At 44.5% G+C, this 20,668-nt stretch overlaps 1 protein-coding gene across 1 annotated transcript in view; it reads left to right on the top strand.

The window, feature by feature from the left end:
* The first annotated feature begins 7,993 nt into the window (after window positions 1-7,993).
* Window positions 7,994-20,668, top strand: part of zcchc14 (zinc finger, CCHC domain containing 14) — a 35,747-nt gene continuing 23,072 nt past the window's right edge. The window contains exons 1-2 of the mRNA XM_021568425.2: window positions 7,994-9,555; window positions 12,162-12,288. Of these exons, the coding sequence (XP_021424100.2) occupies window positions 8,914-9,555; window positions 12,162-12,288 (769 nt within the window). The 5' untranslated portion in view covers window positions 7,994-8,913. The remainder of the gene's footprint in view (window positions 9,556-12,161; window positions 12,289-20,668) is intronic.

Here is a 20,668-nt window from a genome sequence, read left to right as displayed (position 1 = left end):
ACTTTGGCGATGTAATTTACAAAATAGCCTCCAATACCCTACTCAACAAATTGGATGCAGTCTATCACAGTGCAATCCGTTTTGTCACCAAAGCCCCATATACTACCCACCATTGCGACCTGTACGCTCTCGTTGGCTGGCCCTCGCTTCATACTCGTCGCCAAACCCACTGGCTCCATGTCATCTACAAGACCCTGCTAGGTAAAGTCCCTCCTTATCTCAGCTCGCTGGTCACCATAGCATCTCCCACCTGTAGCACACGCTCCAGCAGGTATATCTCTCTAGTCACCCCCAAAACCAATTCTTTCTTTGGCCGCCTCTCTTTCCAGTTCTCTGCTGCCAATGACTGGAACGAACTACAAAAATCTCTGAAACTGGAAACACTTATCTCCCTCACTAGCTTTAAGCACCAACTGTCAGAGCAGCTCACAGATTACTGCACCTGTACATAGCCCACCTATAATTTAGCCCTATCAACTACCTCTTTCCCAACTGTATTTAATTAATTTATTTATTTTGCTCCTTTGCACCCCATTATTTTTATTTCTACTTTGCACATTCTTCCATTGCAAAACTACCATTCCAGTGTTTTACTTGCTATATTGTATTTACCTTGCCACCAAGGCCTTTTTTGCCTTTACCTCCCTTCTCACCTAATTTGCTCACATTGTATATAGACTTGTTTATACTTTATTATTGACTGTATGTTTGTTTTACTCCATGTGTAACTCTGTGTTGTTGTATCTGTCGAACTGCTTTGCTTTATCTTGGCCAGGTCGCAATTGTAAATGAGAACTTGTTCTCAACTTGCCTACCTGGTTAAATAAAGGTAAAATAAAAATAAATAAAAATTTCAAGCATACCCTTCTCATTAACCTGTGGTGAGTTATTCACCATTTTAGATGAACAAATATAGTTTTATATGTAAAATGGCTAAATAAAGAGAAAATTATTGATTATTATAATATTATTATTTGTGCCCTGGTCCTAGAAGAGCTCTTTGTCACTTCCCACGAGCAGGGTTGGGACAAAAACTCACACTCATTCTTATGTTTAATAAATGTATCGTATAGTGTGTGTGTGTGGCAGGCTTACAATGATGTAAGCCTAAAAAACAATATTTGAGAGTGCGCTGACCCTGGTGCTATGCTATGTATGCAGCTGGAGGTTGAATGTTTGAAGGGGTACGGGACTATAAAAAGTTTTGGAACCACTGCACTACAGGGTCACTGGGTCACCCGCGGGGCGGTTGAGCTGACGTAGGCTAATGCGATTAGCATGAGGTTGTAAGTAACAAGAACATTTCCCAGGACATAAACATATATGATATTGTCAGAAAGTTTAAATTCTTGTTAATCTAACTGCACTGTCCAATTTACAGTAGCTTTTACAGTGAAATAATATAATGCTATTGTTTGAGGAGAGTGCACAGTTATGAACTTGAAAATGTATTAATAAACCAATTAGGCACATTTGGGCAGTCTTGATACAACATTTTGAACAGAAATGCAATGGTTAGTTGGAGCAGTCTCAAACATTGCACATACACTGCATGCCATCTAGTGGCCAAAATCTCAATTGTGCCTGGGCTGGAATAATACATTGAGGCCTTTCTTTTGCATTTCAAATATGATGGTACCATTTTTTTCCTTCGTGTTATCTTTTACCAGATCTAATGTGTTATATTTTCCTAATTTAACATTTCCACAAACGTCAAAGTGTTTCCTTTCAAATGGTATGAAGAATATTCATATCCTTGCTTCAGGTCCTGAGCTAGAGGCTAGATTTGGGTATGTCATTTTAGGCAAAATTTTCAAAAAAAGGTTTGATCCTGTCTGGTTTTAACCAGACAGTGTGTGTGTGTGTGTGCTGCCAAATCAGGCTATTGGTACTACAGTGCATCAAAGCATGAACTAATGTGGACATCTACTGGTTATTTATGGGAAGTGCAAGGTCATGTATAAGAGGTAAAAAAGGCCTTACAACAAGCTGAGAAAACTTGAAATTCTCATTAGGTGAAATTCAAGATTCAAATAGCACTCAGTGTTTATGATTACAGCCTGTATGAGGTTGCAGGTTAGGGTTTTTCGTTGTGAATCTTGTTCTGGAGGCAGCTCTGCAGAGTGGTCACTAGCTGGCACATACACAAAGTCCTCAAATCTGATTTTAAATAGAACCATAACCTTAACCACACTGTTAACCCTAACCTTAACCACAATGCTAACCCTAATGCCTAATCCTAACCTTAAATTAAGACCAAAAAGCACATTTTAGTATTAATGAATTTTTACAATATAGCCAATTTAGACTTTGCAGCTGGCCTAATTAAGGGGAAATCGCACCCAACTGGGCACAGACTGGACACAGAAAGTTTAAATCAAATTTTATAGGTTGCATACACATATTTTGCAGATGTTATCACAGTTGTCGCGAAATGCTTATGTTCCGAGCTCCAACAGTGCAGTAATAACAATACACGCAAATCCCAAAAATAAAAAGTAGGCTAAGGAATTAAGAAATATATAAATATTAAAGCAAGCAATGTCAGACTCCTGAATATAAATATACAGTGCATTCTGAAAGTATTCAGACCATTTCCCTTTTTCCACATTTGGTTATTTTACAGCCCTACTTAAATACATGTTTTCCTCATCAATCACACAATATACCATAATGACAAAGCAAAAACAAGTTTTTAGAAATGTTTGCAAATGTTGTTTTTTTTAAATACAGAAATCATTTATTTATATAAGTATTCAGACCCTTTGCTATGAGACTCCAAATTGAGCTCAGGTGCATCCTGTTTCCATTGATCATCCTTGAGATGTTTCTACAACTTGATTGGAGTCCACCTGTGTTAAATTAAATTGATCAGACATGATTTGGAAAGGCACACACACCTGTCTATATAAGGCCCCACAGTTGACAGTGCATGTAAGAGCATGTAAAACCAAGGAATTGTCCGAAGAGCTCAGAGACAGGATTGTGTCGAGGCACAGATCTGGGGAATGGTACCAAAACATTTCTGCAGCATTGAAGATCCCCAAGAACACAGTGCCCTCCATCGTTCTTAAATGGAAGAAGTTTGGAACCACCAAAACTCCTTCTAGAGCTGGCCGGCCAGCCGGACTGAGCAATCGGGGGAGAAGGGCCTTGGTTGGGGAGGTGACCAAGAACCCAATGGTCGCTCTAGAGTTCTTCTGTTGAGATGGGTGAACCTGCCAGAAGGACAACCATCTCTGCAGCACTCCACTAATCAGGCCTTTATGGTAGAGTGGCCAGAGGGAAGCCATTCCTCGGTAAAATTCATATGACAGCCCCTTTGGAAATTCATATGACAGCCCCCATGGAGTTTGCCAGAAGGCACCTAAAGGACTCTCAGACCTTGAGAAACAAGATTCTCTGGTCTGATGAAACCAAGATTGAACTCTTTGGCCTGAATGCCAAGGGTCACGTCTGGCGGAAACCTGGCACCATCCCTATGGTGAAATCATGGTGGTGGCAGCATCATGCTGTGGGGATGTTTTTCAGCGGCAGGGACTGAGAGACTAGTCAGGATCGAGGGAAAGATGAACAATGCAAAGTACAGAGAGATCCTTTATGAAAACCTGCTCCAGAGCACTCAGGACCTCAGACTGGGGCAAAGGTTCACCTTCCAACAGGACAACAACCCTAAGCACACAGCCATGACAACGCAGTAGTTGCTTCGGGACAAGTCTCTGAATATCCTTGAGTGGCCCAGCCAGAGCCCGGACTTGAACCCGATCGAACATCTTTGGAGAGACTTGAAAATAGCTGTGCAGCGACGCTCCTCATCCCACTTGACAGAGCGTGAGAGGATCTGCATAGAAGAATGGGAGAAACTCCCCAAATACAGGTCTGCCAATCTTGTAGGTTCATACCCAAGAATACTCGAGGCTGCCAAAGGTGCTTCAACAAAGTACTGAGTAAAGAGTCTGAATACTTATGTTTTTTTTAATACATTTTACATTCATACATTTATACATTCTATACCAATATTTGTTTGTCATTATGGGGTATTGTGTGTAGATTAATGAGGGGGAAAAACTATTTCATCAATTTTGGAATAAGGCTTTAATGTAACAAAATGTGGAAAAATTCAAGGGGTCTGAATACTTTCCAAATGCACTTTTTATGTATATGATGGTGTGTATAGACATGGACAGTACATGAATAGAAAATGTCTGTACAGCAGTAGATATATAGGATGAGTCTTTTCTAGGATACAGTATATACGTATGAAGTGGGCAAAACAGTAAGTAAACATTATTAAAGTGTTCAATGACTATGCAAATATGGTAGTAGTTTCTAAGGTGCAGGGTTGAGTACCGGGTTGAAGCTGGATAGTGGTATCTATTTAACAGTCTGATTGCCTGGAGATATGAGTTGTTTTTCAGACTCTCAGTCCCAGCTTTGATGCACCTGTAGGGTCAACTGTTCCACTTCTAGTTTTGATTTACATTGTGTTGAGTTTTCAATAATTGTGAGTTTGAAGTAAAATCAACAAAACATTTCACAATGCCATTGGAAAGTTAGGTGAAAAAAATACAAAATGCCCTTACAATGATGACTGGTGTAAATCCAACTAGTTTTCAATGTTGATTTAACATCATCATATTGATTTTTTGGGAGGTTAAAATGACGTGGAAACAATGTTGATTCAATCAGTTTTTGGCCAGTGGATCAGTCCTGCCTCCAGGACAGGACTCATGAGAATAAATGTCAATCTACTATGAGGTCAAGGAAAGAAATTCCATTAGAGAATACTCAAACATCAAACAAGTGCATCTTTCAACAATATATGAATGCAATACACATATTAAAAATATGTTTGCAATAATATATACTATTAATACAAAAGTATGTGGACATTCCTTCAAATGAGGGATTCTGCTATTTCAGCCACACCCGTTGCTGACAGGTGTACAAAATCGAGCTCACAGCCATGCACTCTCCATAGACAAACGTTGGCAAACAAATGGCCTTAATGAAGAGCTCAGTGACTTTCAACGCGGCACTGTCATAGGATACCACCTTTCCAACTCGTCAGTTCGTCAAATTTCTGCCGTGCTAGAGCTTCCGCGGTCAACTGTAAGTGCTGTTATTGTGAAGTGGAAACGTCTAGGAGCAACAATGGTTCTGCCGCGAAGTAGTAGGCCACACAACCTCACAGAACGGAACCGCTGAGTGCTGAAGTGTGTAGCGCATAGAAATAATTTGTCCTTGGTTGCAACACTCACTACCGAGTTCAAACTGAAATGAATTAAATGGGTTTTCATGGCAGAGCAGCTGCACACAAGCCTAAGATCACCACAAGCAATGCCAAGCATTGGCTGGAGTTGTGTAAGCTCACCGCCATTGGACTCTGGAGCAGTGGAAATGCGTTCTCTTGAGTGATGAATCACGCTTAACCATCTGGCAATCCCACTGACGAATCTGGGTTTGGTGGATGCAAGAACGCTACCTGCCCTGATGCATATTGCCAACTGTAAAGTTTGGTGGAGGAGGAATAATGGTCTGGGGCTGTTTTTATGGTTTGGGCTAGGCCCCTTAGTTCCAGTGAAGGGAAATCTTAACGCTACAGCATACAATGACATACTAGACGACTGTGTGCTTCCAACTTCGTGACAGCAGTTTGGGGAAAGCGAGGTTCATACAGAAATTGTTTGTCGAGATCAGTGTGGAAGAACTAGACTAGCCTGCACAGAGCCTTGACCTCAACCCCATCAAACACCTTTGGGATGAATTGGAACGCCGACTGCGAACCAGGCCTAATTGCCCAACATCAGTGCCCAACCTCAATAATGCTCTTGTGGCTGAATGGAAGCAAGTCCCCACAGCAATGTTCCATCATGTAGTGCAGGTGTTTCCAAACTGGGGTATCCCCCAGAGGCATGCACAATGCTGTTGGGGGTATGCCAAATAAAAATGTGATTAATATTTAAAAATATTTTTATTTTTACATTTAAAAAAAAAATCACTTTTTTTTTCTTCACATTTTCAAACAGTACATTTATATCGCAGACATTTAGAAACTAAAAATTACCATTTGAAAAAATATGCCACAGGAGTTTTTGGAGCGAGAAAAAAGTGACTTTCGAGTAGTAAGACATGTATAAAAGCAACAGATACCATTAATAAGAAGGGTCTAGAAGCATCTTATGTGATGAGCTACCAAGTGGCTAGGACAGTCAAGTCCCATACTATTGTGGAGGACTTAATTCTTCCTGCTGCTGCTGAGGATATGGCTGGGACAATGCTGGGGGAAAAGACAAGAAAAACTATACAGACAATGTCTTCATCAAACAACACTGTTTCATGACTCATCAGTGACATGGCAGGAGATGTTTTGAAACAATTACTGCTTTGCATACAAGCCAGTGAATTATATGCGTTACAGCTGGATGAGTCAACAGACGTGGAGGGGCCTGGCACAGCTCCTGGTGTCAGGACAAATCAGGACAACATGAGAGGATATTTAAAAAATACTGGACAGTCAAGATGTGTTGGTATGTACTGATGGAGCAAAAGCCATGACAAGGAGACATAGTGGAGTGGTAATGCGCGTGCAAGCAGTTGCTCCCGACACCACTTGAGAACACTGCAGCATCCACCGAGAGGCTCTTGCTGCCAAGGGAATGCCTGACAGCTTGAAAGACATTTTGGACACTACAGTGAAAATGGTTAACTTTGTCCAGCAATGCCCTGTGAACTCTCGGTGCACAATTACGCAGGTACTTTCCCAAAACGGACGACACAAACAACTGGATTCATTTTCCCTTTAATGCTCTGCCTCCAGTCCACTTATATCTGAACAAGAGAGCCTCATCGAAATTGCAACAAGCGGTTCTGTAACAATTTAATTTAATCAGAAGCCACTGCCAGATTTCTGGATAGTGTGAGAGTGGACTCTATGTGAGAGTGGATTCTCGGCCCTCACTAGCATGAAAACTAAACATACAGATAGTGTGAGGTAAATTATTTAAGACTGAGACTCTCTCCAATACAACCCAACATTGCAGAGTTATGTGCAGTTATGTGCAACCTTTCAAGCATACCTTTCTTATTATCCTGTGGTGAGTTATTCACAATTTTTGATGAACAAATAAGGTTTTATATGTAAGAGGGCTAAATAAAGAGAAAAATTATTGATTATCATTATATTATTATTTGTGCCCTCACTTCCCAAGAGCCGGGTTGGGACAAAAACTCACACTCATAGTGTGTGTGTGTGTGTGTGGCAGGCTTACAAGGATGGCAAAAAACAACATTTGAGAGTGCGCTGACCCTGATGCTAGAGGGGGTATGCAGCTGGAGGTTAAATGTTTGAAGGGGTACGGGACTATAAAAGTTTGGGAACCACTGATGTCACGAAAAGCCTTCCCAGAAGAGTGGAGGCTATTATAGCTGCAAAAGGAGAACTAACTACATATTAATGCCCGTGATTTAGTAATGATATTCGACGAGAAAGTTTCCACATACTTTCGGTCATGTAGTGTATTTCTCATGTAGTGTATTTCTATTTTTTTTTTTACACCATAGTCAGAACAAGCTAGAGTACAGATCTACTGTAAAATAAAGGCCATGCACCAAACAATGCACACATCCAGAGTGACGCTATGGAAATGGAAATTCCAGAAGTTCCCAAACTTCATCACTGTTCTGCTCTCTCTTTTCTGCTGCTCGTCTTTGACTAATATTAGTTTGAAAATATATTTGATGACAAAGGATGCCATATGCATATTTCTTTAAAACAGTACACTTCCTCAAATCCTAGGCTTTAGAGGGTGACTTTCTCTTTAAAAAGTACAGTACCTCGTTGACCAAATCGGAGAGTTGTATGTATGAGCGCATATGAATAAGATGTGTAAGTGCGGATACTTTTCTGACCAATCACACCATTAGCTGGGATTACTGACAAGATGTTCACCCAATCGAAGTGGATATTTTTCAGTTAATGGGCTTATCTGGCAGAGTTTGGGATAATGTATCACACAGCTGTTTTTCTCGATTTCGGGGTTATGACAGAATAGAAGGGAGTGGGCGTATTCCTTGAATTGCATTTCGAAAAAGCTACGGACTGTTTAACGAAAAGATAATCCTTGTCGTTATTTCTCTGGAACAAATCTGGATGCGCCACTTGTTATGCTTACGACCAACAGGATTTAACTAAAGAGTTTACGTTTAAACTTTAACACTAAGGTAGCTGGCTGCAGTTCATACATACAGTTGATGGTCTTGTTTATTAGCCGACGCTCTCAGAAGTTCAACGAATGCCATGCGGATTCCCATCGAAAAGTATTGTTTTACAGAGGGAAATCAGAGAGTGGCGCCTCTGATACTGGAAGTAAAGTATCTCTCTGTGTAATACTTATATGGTATTTTTCATTTCAATCTACTTCATGGAGGAATGTGCATGCTCTGTTCCATAATCAATTGACGTGGGGACCTCCGGGGGCTGGCAGAGAAAACCTGGATGACTGGAGAGTTGGCACTACGCTGAGCCTCGCAGTACAGTAAACCCAGACTCATGCTTTTGTTTATAGACTTTCACCTGAACAACGTTTTGGATGCATCTTTCAACAATGTTGCGACTGGCCTGTAAACAAATAAAGCGGGCGTGCGGTAGGCCCAATTTATGTTTCCGAAAACTCAACAAGTCCTGGATACATTGAATACGATTTTTGTCAAAGGAATAACCAGCGCCAGGTGCACGTTCACAAAGTAACTGTTCCGGCACCCGAATTGCTGCACTCTTTTGTCTCAAGTTTGTTATAGTAGGCCTAGATGGAGTTTTGGCTGACTCATTTTAGTCTTGCCATTTTATTATTTTTAGGCCTAATTACTATCAACAAAATAATACATATTTTAAATTTGTGAGTCGGTGTTAAAATGGTTGAAAATCGGTGCTCCGTTCAAAGGGAAGGGGTCTACCACTGGTTCTCGATATTAAACTCGGCCCAGAGAGCCGAGTTCCTTTGTGGGCTTTTGGACCTCTGTGTTCCAATCGAACTACGCTTCCTCGGGTCATGCTTGGAAGACTTAGCCCGCAAGGACTATCACTCCCTCAGGGACGCCGAGATCAAAGCCAACAACCCTGCTGACCTCTCGAACCTTACCAACATTACCGACGACGTCGTGAGGAGCAAGCTGCTCATCTCCCTCGCACTTCTCAACTCCGACAACCGAGATGCGGCGGGTGTTCTCTTCCGAACGCTCACGCATATCGATAGCGTCATCAACAACTATGGCCTGCAGCTCAACGATGGACGAACGGGGGAGCAGTTCCTTCTCCTCTTCACCATGGCATCCAATCATCCGGCGTTCAGCTTTCACCAGAAACAGGTGCTAAGACAGGAGCTGACCCAGATCCAAGAGATCCTGCAGGTCACCTGTGGAGAGCAGCAGGCCGGGACTGGAGGCTGCAGCGGGACTGGCGCGCTGGCCACCCTGTCTCCTGCCACTAGCATCCCTACCTACATCACTGCGCCCACCCTCAACTCCAGTCAGGCTGGGTGTCCATGTTGTCATAAGGTAGGTCATATATTGTCCCCGTTGTCACTTACTTGATGGCTATATATATATATATATATATATGAATGGTCTTGTGCCACTTCCAAGTTTGAGCAGCCATCCAAAACACAAAGTTGTAGTATACCTAACAAGCAAAAAAGTTAGTGAGTGCCAGTGCTCCCAACACTGTCCGGGTTCTGGTATAGTGGTCTAACCTCCACTGGTTCTGGTAGTGATGTTGTACAAGGGCCTTCACATCCTTGACAAATGCATCTTGTGGGTCAGCTCTGTACCCTCTTTGGTATGAGAAGATCATATGAAGGAAAAATGTTTTGTGGTTACACTGTAGGCCTACATTATTTATAACCAATTGAGAATAGAGTGTTGTTACACGGTAAGAACACTGTAGTACGCCTGCTCCTTTTACTTGTGTGGGTTTTTCCAAAAGTATGGGAGGGGGTGATAACGTTATAGTGCTTCCCCCGTTTCCAAGTCAGGCTGAGACAAACTCGAAGGAAAGTGACCTGAAAGGAATTAATTTAACTAAACAAACATGTTTTTCACTGGTCCCCCAGGGGCATGCCTGTCGGTTGTCCCCGACCATTGGTCGTCCCCCTGAGTCCTGAACATTCACTCACAATGTCTGCCTGTAGATTCAGCATGACTTTTACTTCTCTGGAGAACCGGATGTCAACACGGCAATGTGGGAATAGGAAACCACGTCTTCCCCGTTAACAAAATATACAGCTTTCTTTGGTTTTAAAATGGATTGCAAAACGTTAGGAATGATGTTATGACAGTTTAAGGGGCTTTTGACGAACAGGAATATTATAATTTACAAAAAAACAACCTCAAGATACATCTGAAAGTGTGTGTGCGTGTGTGTGCGTATGCATGTCTGCACTAGCGTGTGTGTTTGACAGAGAAAGAGAGTCCAGAACACTTAAAAGGCCAAATATAATGTTACAAATGAAAAATGAACCGTAAACCATCAGTTGGATTTGAACACATTGGCACACAGGTTTAGGATCACTATGAAGGCCTGTTTGTCATTGGTTTAAATCAGAGACACACAGCAGACAAACACAGGGCCGTTCAAACTCGTGGCTGAGAGGAAAGTACCCTGCCTGCTCAAAGGATTGTGGTTGGTTGTATTTAGTGTTGTTTTGGTCTTGGCCTCCGTTAAGTGCAGGCCAGCACATTTCTCAACACTGAAATCAACCCTGTGTGAGAGAGACTCAAGCTCCGGTGAATCACCAGGAAGCTCTCTCTGACTGTTCGAAGAAGAAGCCTTTACGGTCACCCTAACCCAACCAGACATGAAATATAAACCACACTCACATATTAATTATTCATTGAATTATAAACTTATGGTGATGGGTGATGAGAAGAAAGTCAATGAAAAAACTCACACATTTGTTATTAGATAATGTTCTACTTTATTTGGGGTTTAAGCCTTCAGGGAAAAAGGCAGGAGGAACTCCTTAGCGGGGTTTCAGGGCATTATCTGCCAGGACCTTTGCCACTGTCATGCCCGTTTCAGTTCTAAACCTCAGCTCATCCAGCTAGCATCTCTCCTAACAGCAGGATTTCCCCTTTTCCTCAAGAAAAATAGAAGATTTGGCAGGAGTCGATGCGGATGTGGCAGTAGCACACTGTAACGCATACTTAATTGGCTTCAGAGCTTGTCTGTGTGTGTTTAGGTTGCTGCTTGGGTGAGCATGTGTGCTGCATGACCTCTGCTGTTAAACACATCAGCCTCACCACCGAGAGTGCTTCAAAAAGGAAAGAAAGACACAACACATTCGGTTTAAAATCAAGCCATTCCCATGACCAATCAGTTTGAACTGCACAACTCTAGAAAATACATTTTACCGGTCAATTATTACTGAAGCATTAAGATTACTGGGCATACACAAGTAAAGACGATCAGGATAAATTGTCCTTAAATAACATAAGAGTAGACCACCTAACAACAGTCCTTTTCAAACGGCTCACCTTTCCAGGAAGCTGGTTAGTTGTACAGACAAGTGTTTAGAGTAGCAGTGGCTATTACTCTCTCCTAGCTGTCTTCTTGACAACTTTTCAGCGTACCTAATCACAGAGCAAGCAGGATAGACACCTGCAGGCCTGCTTAGTGTGTCATTGCCCACTGTCAATGGTCATAACGTGTAACTCTTAAGACAATATAGGCTACTGTGAAAGAGCTCTAACATTTTGTGAAAGACCAGCCGTCATATTTGTGGGAACCTTTAACTAATGACAGCTTTCCATCTCTTAAAGGGGCACTTCATCACCTTTAACCTCATATTCAGTATCTCCAGCACCATGCCATTTTTTATGTGAAAACTGTGATTCTCTATGTTCTGTAGTTAAAAAGATAAAAAGTTCTGAGAAAATGACACCCTATGCGGTCAACAGACGTCATTTTCAAATGATTTCAGTGATTTTGAAAAATTTATGTGTGACCCTGTCTCTTACCTCTTTGAGTTATGGTAGAATGTGTGTGACAGTCTGAAAAGGCTGTCCAGGTGCTGAAAGATTACAGATCCGTAAACTTCGAACTACTTCTGACCATGATATTAACCTCTGACTACTTGACCTGAGCTTTGACCCCTGTTTCACAGACACTGCACCGAGAGGACGGGGCAGAGCGAGTGGACGAGGGGATTGGTCCAGAACCCATGCCTCACATGACATCTCTCTCATGCAAGGAGCTGCCAGTCAAGGTGCATGTTGGGAAACCGAGCAAAGGTGAGACACAGAACTTTGCTCTGACATACTTATACGGTACACAGAAATCTGTCACACTTATCTACCCTGTCTGCGTACGACACAGGACAGGAAATCCCAGTGACAGTAAGGGTCAAGGTTCTCTCCAACAATGTCACACACTAGTATGGGAATCTTGAGTTCAAACGTAATACTTTGTCAGTCATTCGGTACGTGTCTTTAGAATAAGCAGTTCGGTTTGTGCCAGACACTCACACATGCACCCAGAACAAGAAACCACATGCTGAAACACCGAAATCGACAAACCAGACTCATTGAGGAATGTGGAGGCATGCTTGCGGTACTGCCCTCCCCCTATCAGAATGGGAAGGGAGAAAGATGGTCATATATCTAGTTCTCAATCTGAGGGTGCAACTTGGTGCAGTGAAGGGCATCAGTGTTATGCTTTACACATTGCTACGCTGCTCTGGTCCGGATGGAGCAGCTGCTGCAGGAATCTGCCATCATCCTCTGTTTCACACTTCTCATTCTGTCATTTTTCAACCACTCCTTTACACTGTACATACTGTACCTCTTACACACTACTGAACACTTCTACTGCTATGTGGAATGATGTTTACAACCTTTACTCTACTAGAGTATCACTTTAGTATTAAGGTATTTGTTATGAGAGGGAATACTACAGTATATATGCTATTCAATCAGAGTGTAGCAGGCTGTTGTCTACTTCTCCTTAGTACAATCTTTTGAAATATTTGCTATGAGGCTATAAACAGACCGGAATATACACGTGAACACATGCACACCCAGGAAGAAACAAACTCACAAAGGGCCATGCTTGTTTGGATTTGGATGATACTGTTGCATTGAGTTATTTGAAGGTCCCGGAAACTACAGCTATAAATATTGTATGTTTCTTAGTTGTCTGCTTTCTTTTCTATCTCTTTTTTCTTGTTGGCTGGACCAACACACAGATGTTGAATCCAAGAGTGGTCACATGTTATGTAATTCACGAGCCACGTTTTCTTCTCCAGTTTTGGAAAGTTCAGTCTGGAGGTGGGACAGAGTGCAGGGAAAATGGGAAATGATGACCTCAGCAATGTGTCTTTTCTCCAAAGTTCTCAAAATAGGCAGTAGATGGTAGTACAGTAGAAGTTCTAAATTCTAGATTCCTCTTCTTCTTTGATTCACTGCCCTATCTTGTAGGTAGAAGTGACAGGTCACCGGGTTGTACTGTAACAATTTCATATTTTGAACACAAGTATATGCACAGACACACACACACACTGTGTCAGTGTGCAGGATGGTCTTTTATCTGAACGTAGTGTAAATATTAAGGGGGTTGATAGTTTTTTGAAGTGTGCTAGTGGGTTAAAGAGTTGATAGTTAGAGGAGCATGTTAAGCTGGGGTCTAATATTGCTTTGAAAGGAGCAGGTCTCTCGGTTACTCAGTAGGATTGGCCCTTTCGTTTTCTGGTAACCCAATGCTGAGTTAGCTACACTACCTCATGGCCAGGGCTGCATGCCTGTCATCAGCAGCACAAAGCAGGGCAAGCATACCTCCAAGCACACACACACAGTGGCAAGAGTGCACTTGTTATTCAAACATGCAGATAGTGAGTGACTATTATTTTGTAATGCAATCTTGGTTTTGCCTTCATTCATAATACACAACACGAAAGATGCTGATAATGCACAAAAGAGAATATCTACTTTTGTGTGTCTTTGTGTGACGGTGTATTTTCACAGGGTGCAATATGTAACCAGATCTGTTAGAATGGCAGAATGCCCTGGATTAACGAGTCTGGCACCAGGCATGTGGAGCCTCCAGCAGCTGCTGCCTGCTGGGCACGGGGCAGGGCAGGGTACTGAGGGAGAGGCAAGGTGGTAGAGGGCAGTGGGCTGGGTACCTGGGCACTGTGGGCAGTGGGCTGGGTGGCTGGACAGAGGGCTGGGTGGCTGGGTAGTGGGCTGGGTGGATGGACAGTGGGCTGGGTGGATGGGCAGTGGGCTGGGTGGATGGGCAGTGGGCAGGGTGGATGGGCAGTGGGCTGGGTGGATGGACAGTGGGCTGGGTGGATGGACAGTGGGCTGGGTGGATGGACAGTGGGCTGGGTGGATGGACAGTGGGCTGGGTGGATGGACAGTGGGCTGGGTGGCTGGGCAGTGGGCTGGGTGGATGGACAGTGGGCTGGGTGGATGGGCAGTGGGCTGGGCAGTGGGCTGGGTGGCTGGGTAGTGGGCTGGGTGGATGGACAGTGGGCTGGGTGGATGGACAGTGGGCTGGGTGGATGGGCAGTGGACTGGGCAGTGGGCTGGGTGGATGGGCAGTGGGCTGGGTGGATGGACGGTGGGCTGGGTGGATGGACGGTGGGCTGGGTGGATGGGCGGTGGGCTGGGTGGCTGGGCGGTGGGCTGGGTGGCTGGACGGTGGGCTGGGTGGATGGACGGTGGGCTGGGTGGATGGACGGTGGGCTGGGTGGCTGGGCGGTGGGCTGGGTGGATGGACGGTGGGCTGGGTGGATGGACGGTGGGCTGGGTGGCTGGGCAGTGGGCTGGGTGGATGGACAGTGGGCTGGGTGGCTGGGCAGTGGGCTGGGTGGACGGGCAGGATGGCTGGGCAGTGAGCTGGATCGATGGACAGTGGGCTGGGTGGCTGGGTAGTGGGCTGGGTGGATGGACAGTGGGCTGGGTGGATGGACAGTGGGCTGGGTGGATGGACAGTGGGCTGGGTGGATGGGCAGTGGACTGGGCAGTGGGCTGGGTGGATGGACAGTGGGCTGGGTGGATGGACGGTGGGCTGGGTGGCTGGACGGTGGGCTGGCTGGGTGGCTGGACGGTGGGCTGGGTGGCTGGACGGTGGGCTGGGTGGCTGGACGGTGGGCTGGGTGGCTGGGCGGTGGGCTGGGTGGATGGACGGTGGGCTGGGTGGCTGGATGGTGGGCTGGGTGGCTGGACGGTGGGCTGGGTGGATGGACGGTGGGCTGGGTGGATGGACGGTGGGCTGGGTGGCTGGGCGGTGGGCTGGGTGGATGGACGGTGGGCTGGGTGGATGGACGGTGGGCTGGGTGGATGGGCAGTGGGCTGGGTGGCTGGGCAGTGGGCTGGGTGGATGGATAGTGGGCTGGGTGGCTGGGCAGTGGGCTGGGTGGACGGGCAGGATGGCTGGGCAGTGAGCTGGATCGATGGACAGTGGGCTGGGTGGCTGGACAGTGGGCTGGGTGGATGGACAGTGGGCTGGGTGGATGGACAGTGGGCTGGGTGGCTGGGCAGTGGGCTGGGTGGATGGGCAGTGGGCTGGGTGGCTGGGCAGTGGGCTGGGTGGATGGGCAGTGGGCTGGGTGGCTGGACAGTGGGCTAGGTGGCTGGGCAGTGGGCTGGGTGGATGGACAGTGGGCTGGGTGGCTGGGCAGTGGGCTGTGTGGCTGGGCAGTGGGCTGGGTGGATGGATGGACAGTGGGCTGGGTGGATGGACAGTGGGCTGGGTGGATGAACAGTGGGCTGGGTGGCTGGGCAGTGGGCTGGGTGGATGGACAGTGGACAGTGGGCTGGGTGGCTGGACAGTGGGCTGGGTGGCTGGGCAGTGGGCTGGGTGGATGGACAGTGGGCGGGGTGGCTGGGCAGTGGGCTGGGTGGCTGGGCAGTGGGCTGGGTGGATGGACAGTGGGCTGTGTGGCTGGGCAGTGGGCTGGGTGGATGGACAGTGGGCTGGGTGGATGGACAGTGAGCTGGGTGGCTGGGCAGTGGGCTGGGTGGATGGACAGTGGGCTGGGTGGCTGGGTAGTGGGCTGGTTGGATGGGCACTGTGTGCTGGGTGGCTGGGCAGTGGGCTTGGTGGATCAGCAGGGGGCTGGGCAGGGGGTTGAGTGGCTGCCCTTACAACAACAACAACAACAACAAACATTTTCACATGTGAAATAGCTGTTTTCACATGTTGAGCTGAAGTTTCACATGAAACCATATTTTCAAATGTATTAAATTTAGAGTTCACATGTTAACACCACCTTTTCGCATGTGAAAAGAAAAACATGTTTACACCTCATATGTGAAATGTGCAGTTTTACATGTGAAAAACTTTCTCATGTGAAAATCTTACTTTCACATGTGGAATAGCATTTTCACATGTAAAAAACAATCACATGATTTTCATATAAGCCCTTGGGCTTCCAACCACACCTGCACCCAGTTTTGTTTTGATCTGTATTGTTGTCTATCACATGTTTTCTTTGGTGAAAATAAATAAAACTAAATAAATACAACTAAAACATGTAAGAAAATTAAACGGGCAAAAATCTCACTTTCACGTGTGGAATTGCATCTTCACATGTAAAAAACAATCACATGTCAAAATCACATTTGCAGTTTCACATGTAATAAAACTTCACGTGAAAATCTCACTTTCACATGTGGAATTGCATTTTCACATGTGGTGGTGAAAGTGTTTTTCTCCTCACGTCAAAATGTGGTGTTAACATGTTGCTGTAGCAATGTTTCACACATAAAATTGCAAATTATGTAATGCCATTCTGTAAAAAGTTAACTTAGCCTGCCTGACTATATTAATTAATGTGTGTTAAAAATAATGATTTCTTATTTCTGAGTCATCCATACTGAGTGTAACTGCTGCAGGCGCATGCCTCTCTTCTCTCTTGTCCTACACACAATACCCCATAATGTCAAAGTGGAATGTTTACAAATGAATAAAAATGAAAACATGAAATGTCTTGAGCCAAGTATTCAAGTCCTTTTTAAAAGCAAGCCTAAATAAATTCAGGAGTTTACATATGCTTAAAAAGTCACAAGTTGCCTCAACTCACACTGTGTGCAATAATAGTGTTGAACATGAAAGGGATTTTCAATGTCTGCTTTTTATTTTTTTACCAATCTACGACTGAGGGACCTTACAGATAATTGTATGTGTGGGGTACAGAGATTAGGTAGTCATTTAAAAAATCATGAATTTCAAACACAGATTCAACCACAGAGACCAGGGAGGTTTTTCAATGCCTGTCAAAGAAATGGCACCTATTGGTAGATGGATGAAAATAAAAAAGTAGACATTGAAAATCCCTTTGAGCATGTTCAAGTTATTAATTATACTTTGGATGGTGTATCCCAGAAAATCCCTTTGAGCACGTTCAAGTTATTAATTACACTTTGGATGGTGTATCAATACACCCAGTCACTACAAAGATACGTCCTAACTAGTGATGCACGATATATCGGTATCGGAATCGAACGATATTAGCTAAAAATGCCAACATCGGCATCGGACCAATGTCTAGTTTAACGCCGATGTGCAAAACCGATGTCAAATCTGACGTGCATACCTATATAACGTAGGTAGATGACGTGCATACCTATATAACGTAGGTAGATGACGTGCATACCTATATAACGTAGGTAGATGACGTGCATACCTATATAACGTAGGTAGATGACGTGCATACCTATATAACGTAGGTAGATGACGTAATGACGCCACAAAAAATACAGCGCTACACAGAACAAAAACAAAAAATACTAAGCACACACTTCCAACAACTAAACAAGTTCAAGTCGAGCAGTCATTTTAAAGAGTATGAACATTTCAGCGAGACAACTCAAAGGCAAAATCCATTAACGCCAAGATAATGGAATTCATTGCCCTTGACAATCAACTGTTCTCTGTCATGGATGATGTTGGCTTTCGCCGACTGGTCGAGCACTATGAGCCCCGGTACACACTACCACGTAGGCGCTATTTTTCAGATGTTGCCCTACCGGAGTTACATAGTATTGTTGAAACGCCGTACCAGGCGGTGAACCAGCCCGACAGGATGCTCTCAATTGTGCTGTAATTGCTCTCAATTGTGAGGGTCTTAGGGGCCAAGCCGAATTTCTTCAGCCTCCTGAGGTTGAATAGGCACTGTTGCGCCTTCTTCACAACCCTGTCTGTGTGGGTGGACCATTTCAAATGGTCAGTGATGTGTACTCCAAGGAACTTGAAGCTTTCCACCTTCTCCACTGCGGTCCCGCCCATGTGGATAGAGGCGTGCTCCCTCAGCTATTTCCTGAAGTCCACGATCAGCTCCTTCGTTTTGTTGATGTTGATGGAGATGTTATTTTCCTGGCACCACTCCACCAGGGCCTTCACCTCCTCCCTGTAGGCTGTCTAGTCATTGTTGGTAATCAGGCATATTACTGTTGTGTCGTCTGCAAACTTGATGATTGACTTGGGAGGCGGGTGTGGCCACGCAGTCATGGGTGAACAGGGAGTACAGAAGGGGGCTGAGCACACACCCTTGTGGGGCCCCTGTGTTGAGGATCAACGAAGTGGAGGTGTTGTTGCCTACCTTCACCATCTGGGGCGGCCCGTCAGGAAGTCCAGGACCCAGTTGCACAGGGCGGGGTTCAGACCCAGGGCCACGTGCTTAATGATGAGCTTGGAGGGTACTATGATGTTAAAGGCCGAGCTATAGTCAATGAACAGCATTCTTACATACCGTATAATTCAAAAGTTTGGACACACCTACTCATTAAAGTGTTTTTCTTTATTTTTACTATTTTCTACATTGTAGAATAATAGTGAAGACATCAAATCTATCAAGTATGGAATCATCATCATCATCAAAAAAGTGTAAATATATTTTAGATCTTAGATTCTTCAAAGTAGACACCCTTTGCAACATTACGGAATGTAAGTACAGTATTTACTTTCAGAGGTGAGTGAATGTATCAAACCAGTTGCTGTGATAAAAATGTTTTGTTGTTGTGCACTATCCTCAAACAATAGCATGGTATTTTCGTTGTTGTAATAGCTACTGTAAATTGGACACTGCAGTAATATTAACAAGAATTTAATCTTTAAATTTAATAATTTAAACCGTCCCGGTTTAGGGACACTGATCCCGTAGAGGTCTTAACACGCTTAAATGTCTTACTCACGTCAGCCACGGAGAATGAGACCCCACTGTCCTTAGGAGCGGGCTATGTCGGTGGCACTGTGCTATCCTCAAAGAGGGCGAAGAACGTGTTCAGCTTGTCCAGGAGCAAGACCTCGGAACATATCCCAGTCTTGAAGCATGGAATCTGATTGGTCAGACCAGCATTGAAAACACCATAGCACGGGTACTTCCTGTTTGAGTTTCTGCCTATAGGAAGGGAGGAGCAAAATGAAGTCGTGATCTGATTTGCCAAAGGGAGAGCGGGGGAGGGCCTTGTAGGCATCTCGGAAGGGAATGTAGCTGTGGTCGAGCATTTTTCCAGAGCGAGTACTACAATCAATGTGTTGACAGAACTTCGGTAGGGTTTTCCTCAAATTGTCTTGGTTAAAATCCCCAGGTACAATAAATGCGGCCTCGGGATATGTGGTTTCCAGTTTGCACAAAGTCCAGTGTAGTTCCTTGAGGGCTGTTGTGGTATCGGCTTGAGGTGGAATTTACACGGCTGTGACTATAACCGAAGAGAATTCTCTTGGGAGGTAATATGGTCGGCATTTGATTGTGAAGTATTCTAGGTCGGATGAACAAAAGGACTTGAGTTTTATGTACGCTATCACAATCACACCATGAATAGTTCATCATAAAACATATACCACCTCCTTTCTTCTTCCCAGAGAGTTCTTTATTCCTGTCTGCGCGATGTACTGAGAACTCAGCTGTCTGTATGGATGTGAACTGTATATCCGTAGGGAGTAGAGAGCCATGAAGTATGTTACAGTCCCTGATGTCTCTCTGGAAGGAGATCCTCGCCCTGAGCTCCTCTACTTTATTGTCCAGAGACTGAACATTAGCGAGTAATATACTTGCATCCTAGACCTTTCCACTTCACAATAACAGTACAGTTGACTGGGGAGCTTTAGCAGGGCAGAAATTTGACGAAATGACTTGTTGGAAAGGTGGCATCATATGACGTTGCCACGTTGAAAGTCACTGAGCTCTTCAGTAAGGCCATTCTACTATCAGTGTTTGTCTATGGTGATTGCATGGCTGTGTGCTCGAGTTTATACACCTGACAGCAATGGGTATGGCTGAAATAGCCGAATCCACTAATTTGAAGGCGTGCCCACAAGCTTTTGTATATACTGTATAGTGTTTTACTTTTCATAGATGTTTTACAAATACATTTTTAAAAAGTGTTTTGTGTAGATCCTTGACAAAAAATATGCCAATTAAATCCATTTTAATCCCACTTTGTAGCAGAACAATATGTGGAAAAATCAACAGTTGTGAATGCTTTCTGAAGGCACTGTATGTCTGTGTTTTCTACCCCGGTTCGCTCCTCTTCGATGTAGGTTTTACAGATGCTCCTCTACCCCGTAGCGGCAACCCCTCTAATTTAGTGTACCCTGCGTGCACAACCCATGTGGAATTCCTAGTGCCCTTCAGTCTCTACACTTTTTGCCACTGACGGAGACATT

The sequence above is a fragment of the Oncorhynchus mykiss genome, chromosome 2 (assembly GCF_013265735.2).
Source record: "Oncorhynchus mykiss isolate Arlee chromosome 2, USDA_OmykA_1.1, whole genome shotgun sequence".
Taxonomy (NCBI): Eukaryota; Metazoa; Chordata; class Actinopteri; order Salmoniformes; family Salmonidae; genus Oncorhynchus; species Oncorhynchus mykiss.
Note: the sequence above shows the minus strand (reverse complement) of the source record. Positions and strands in the feature narration are given on the sequence as shown.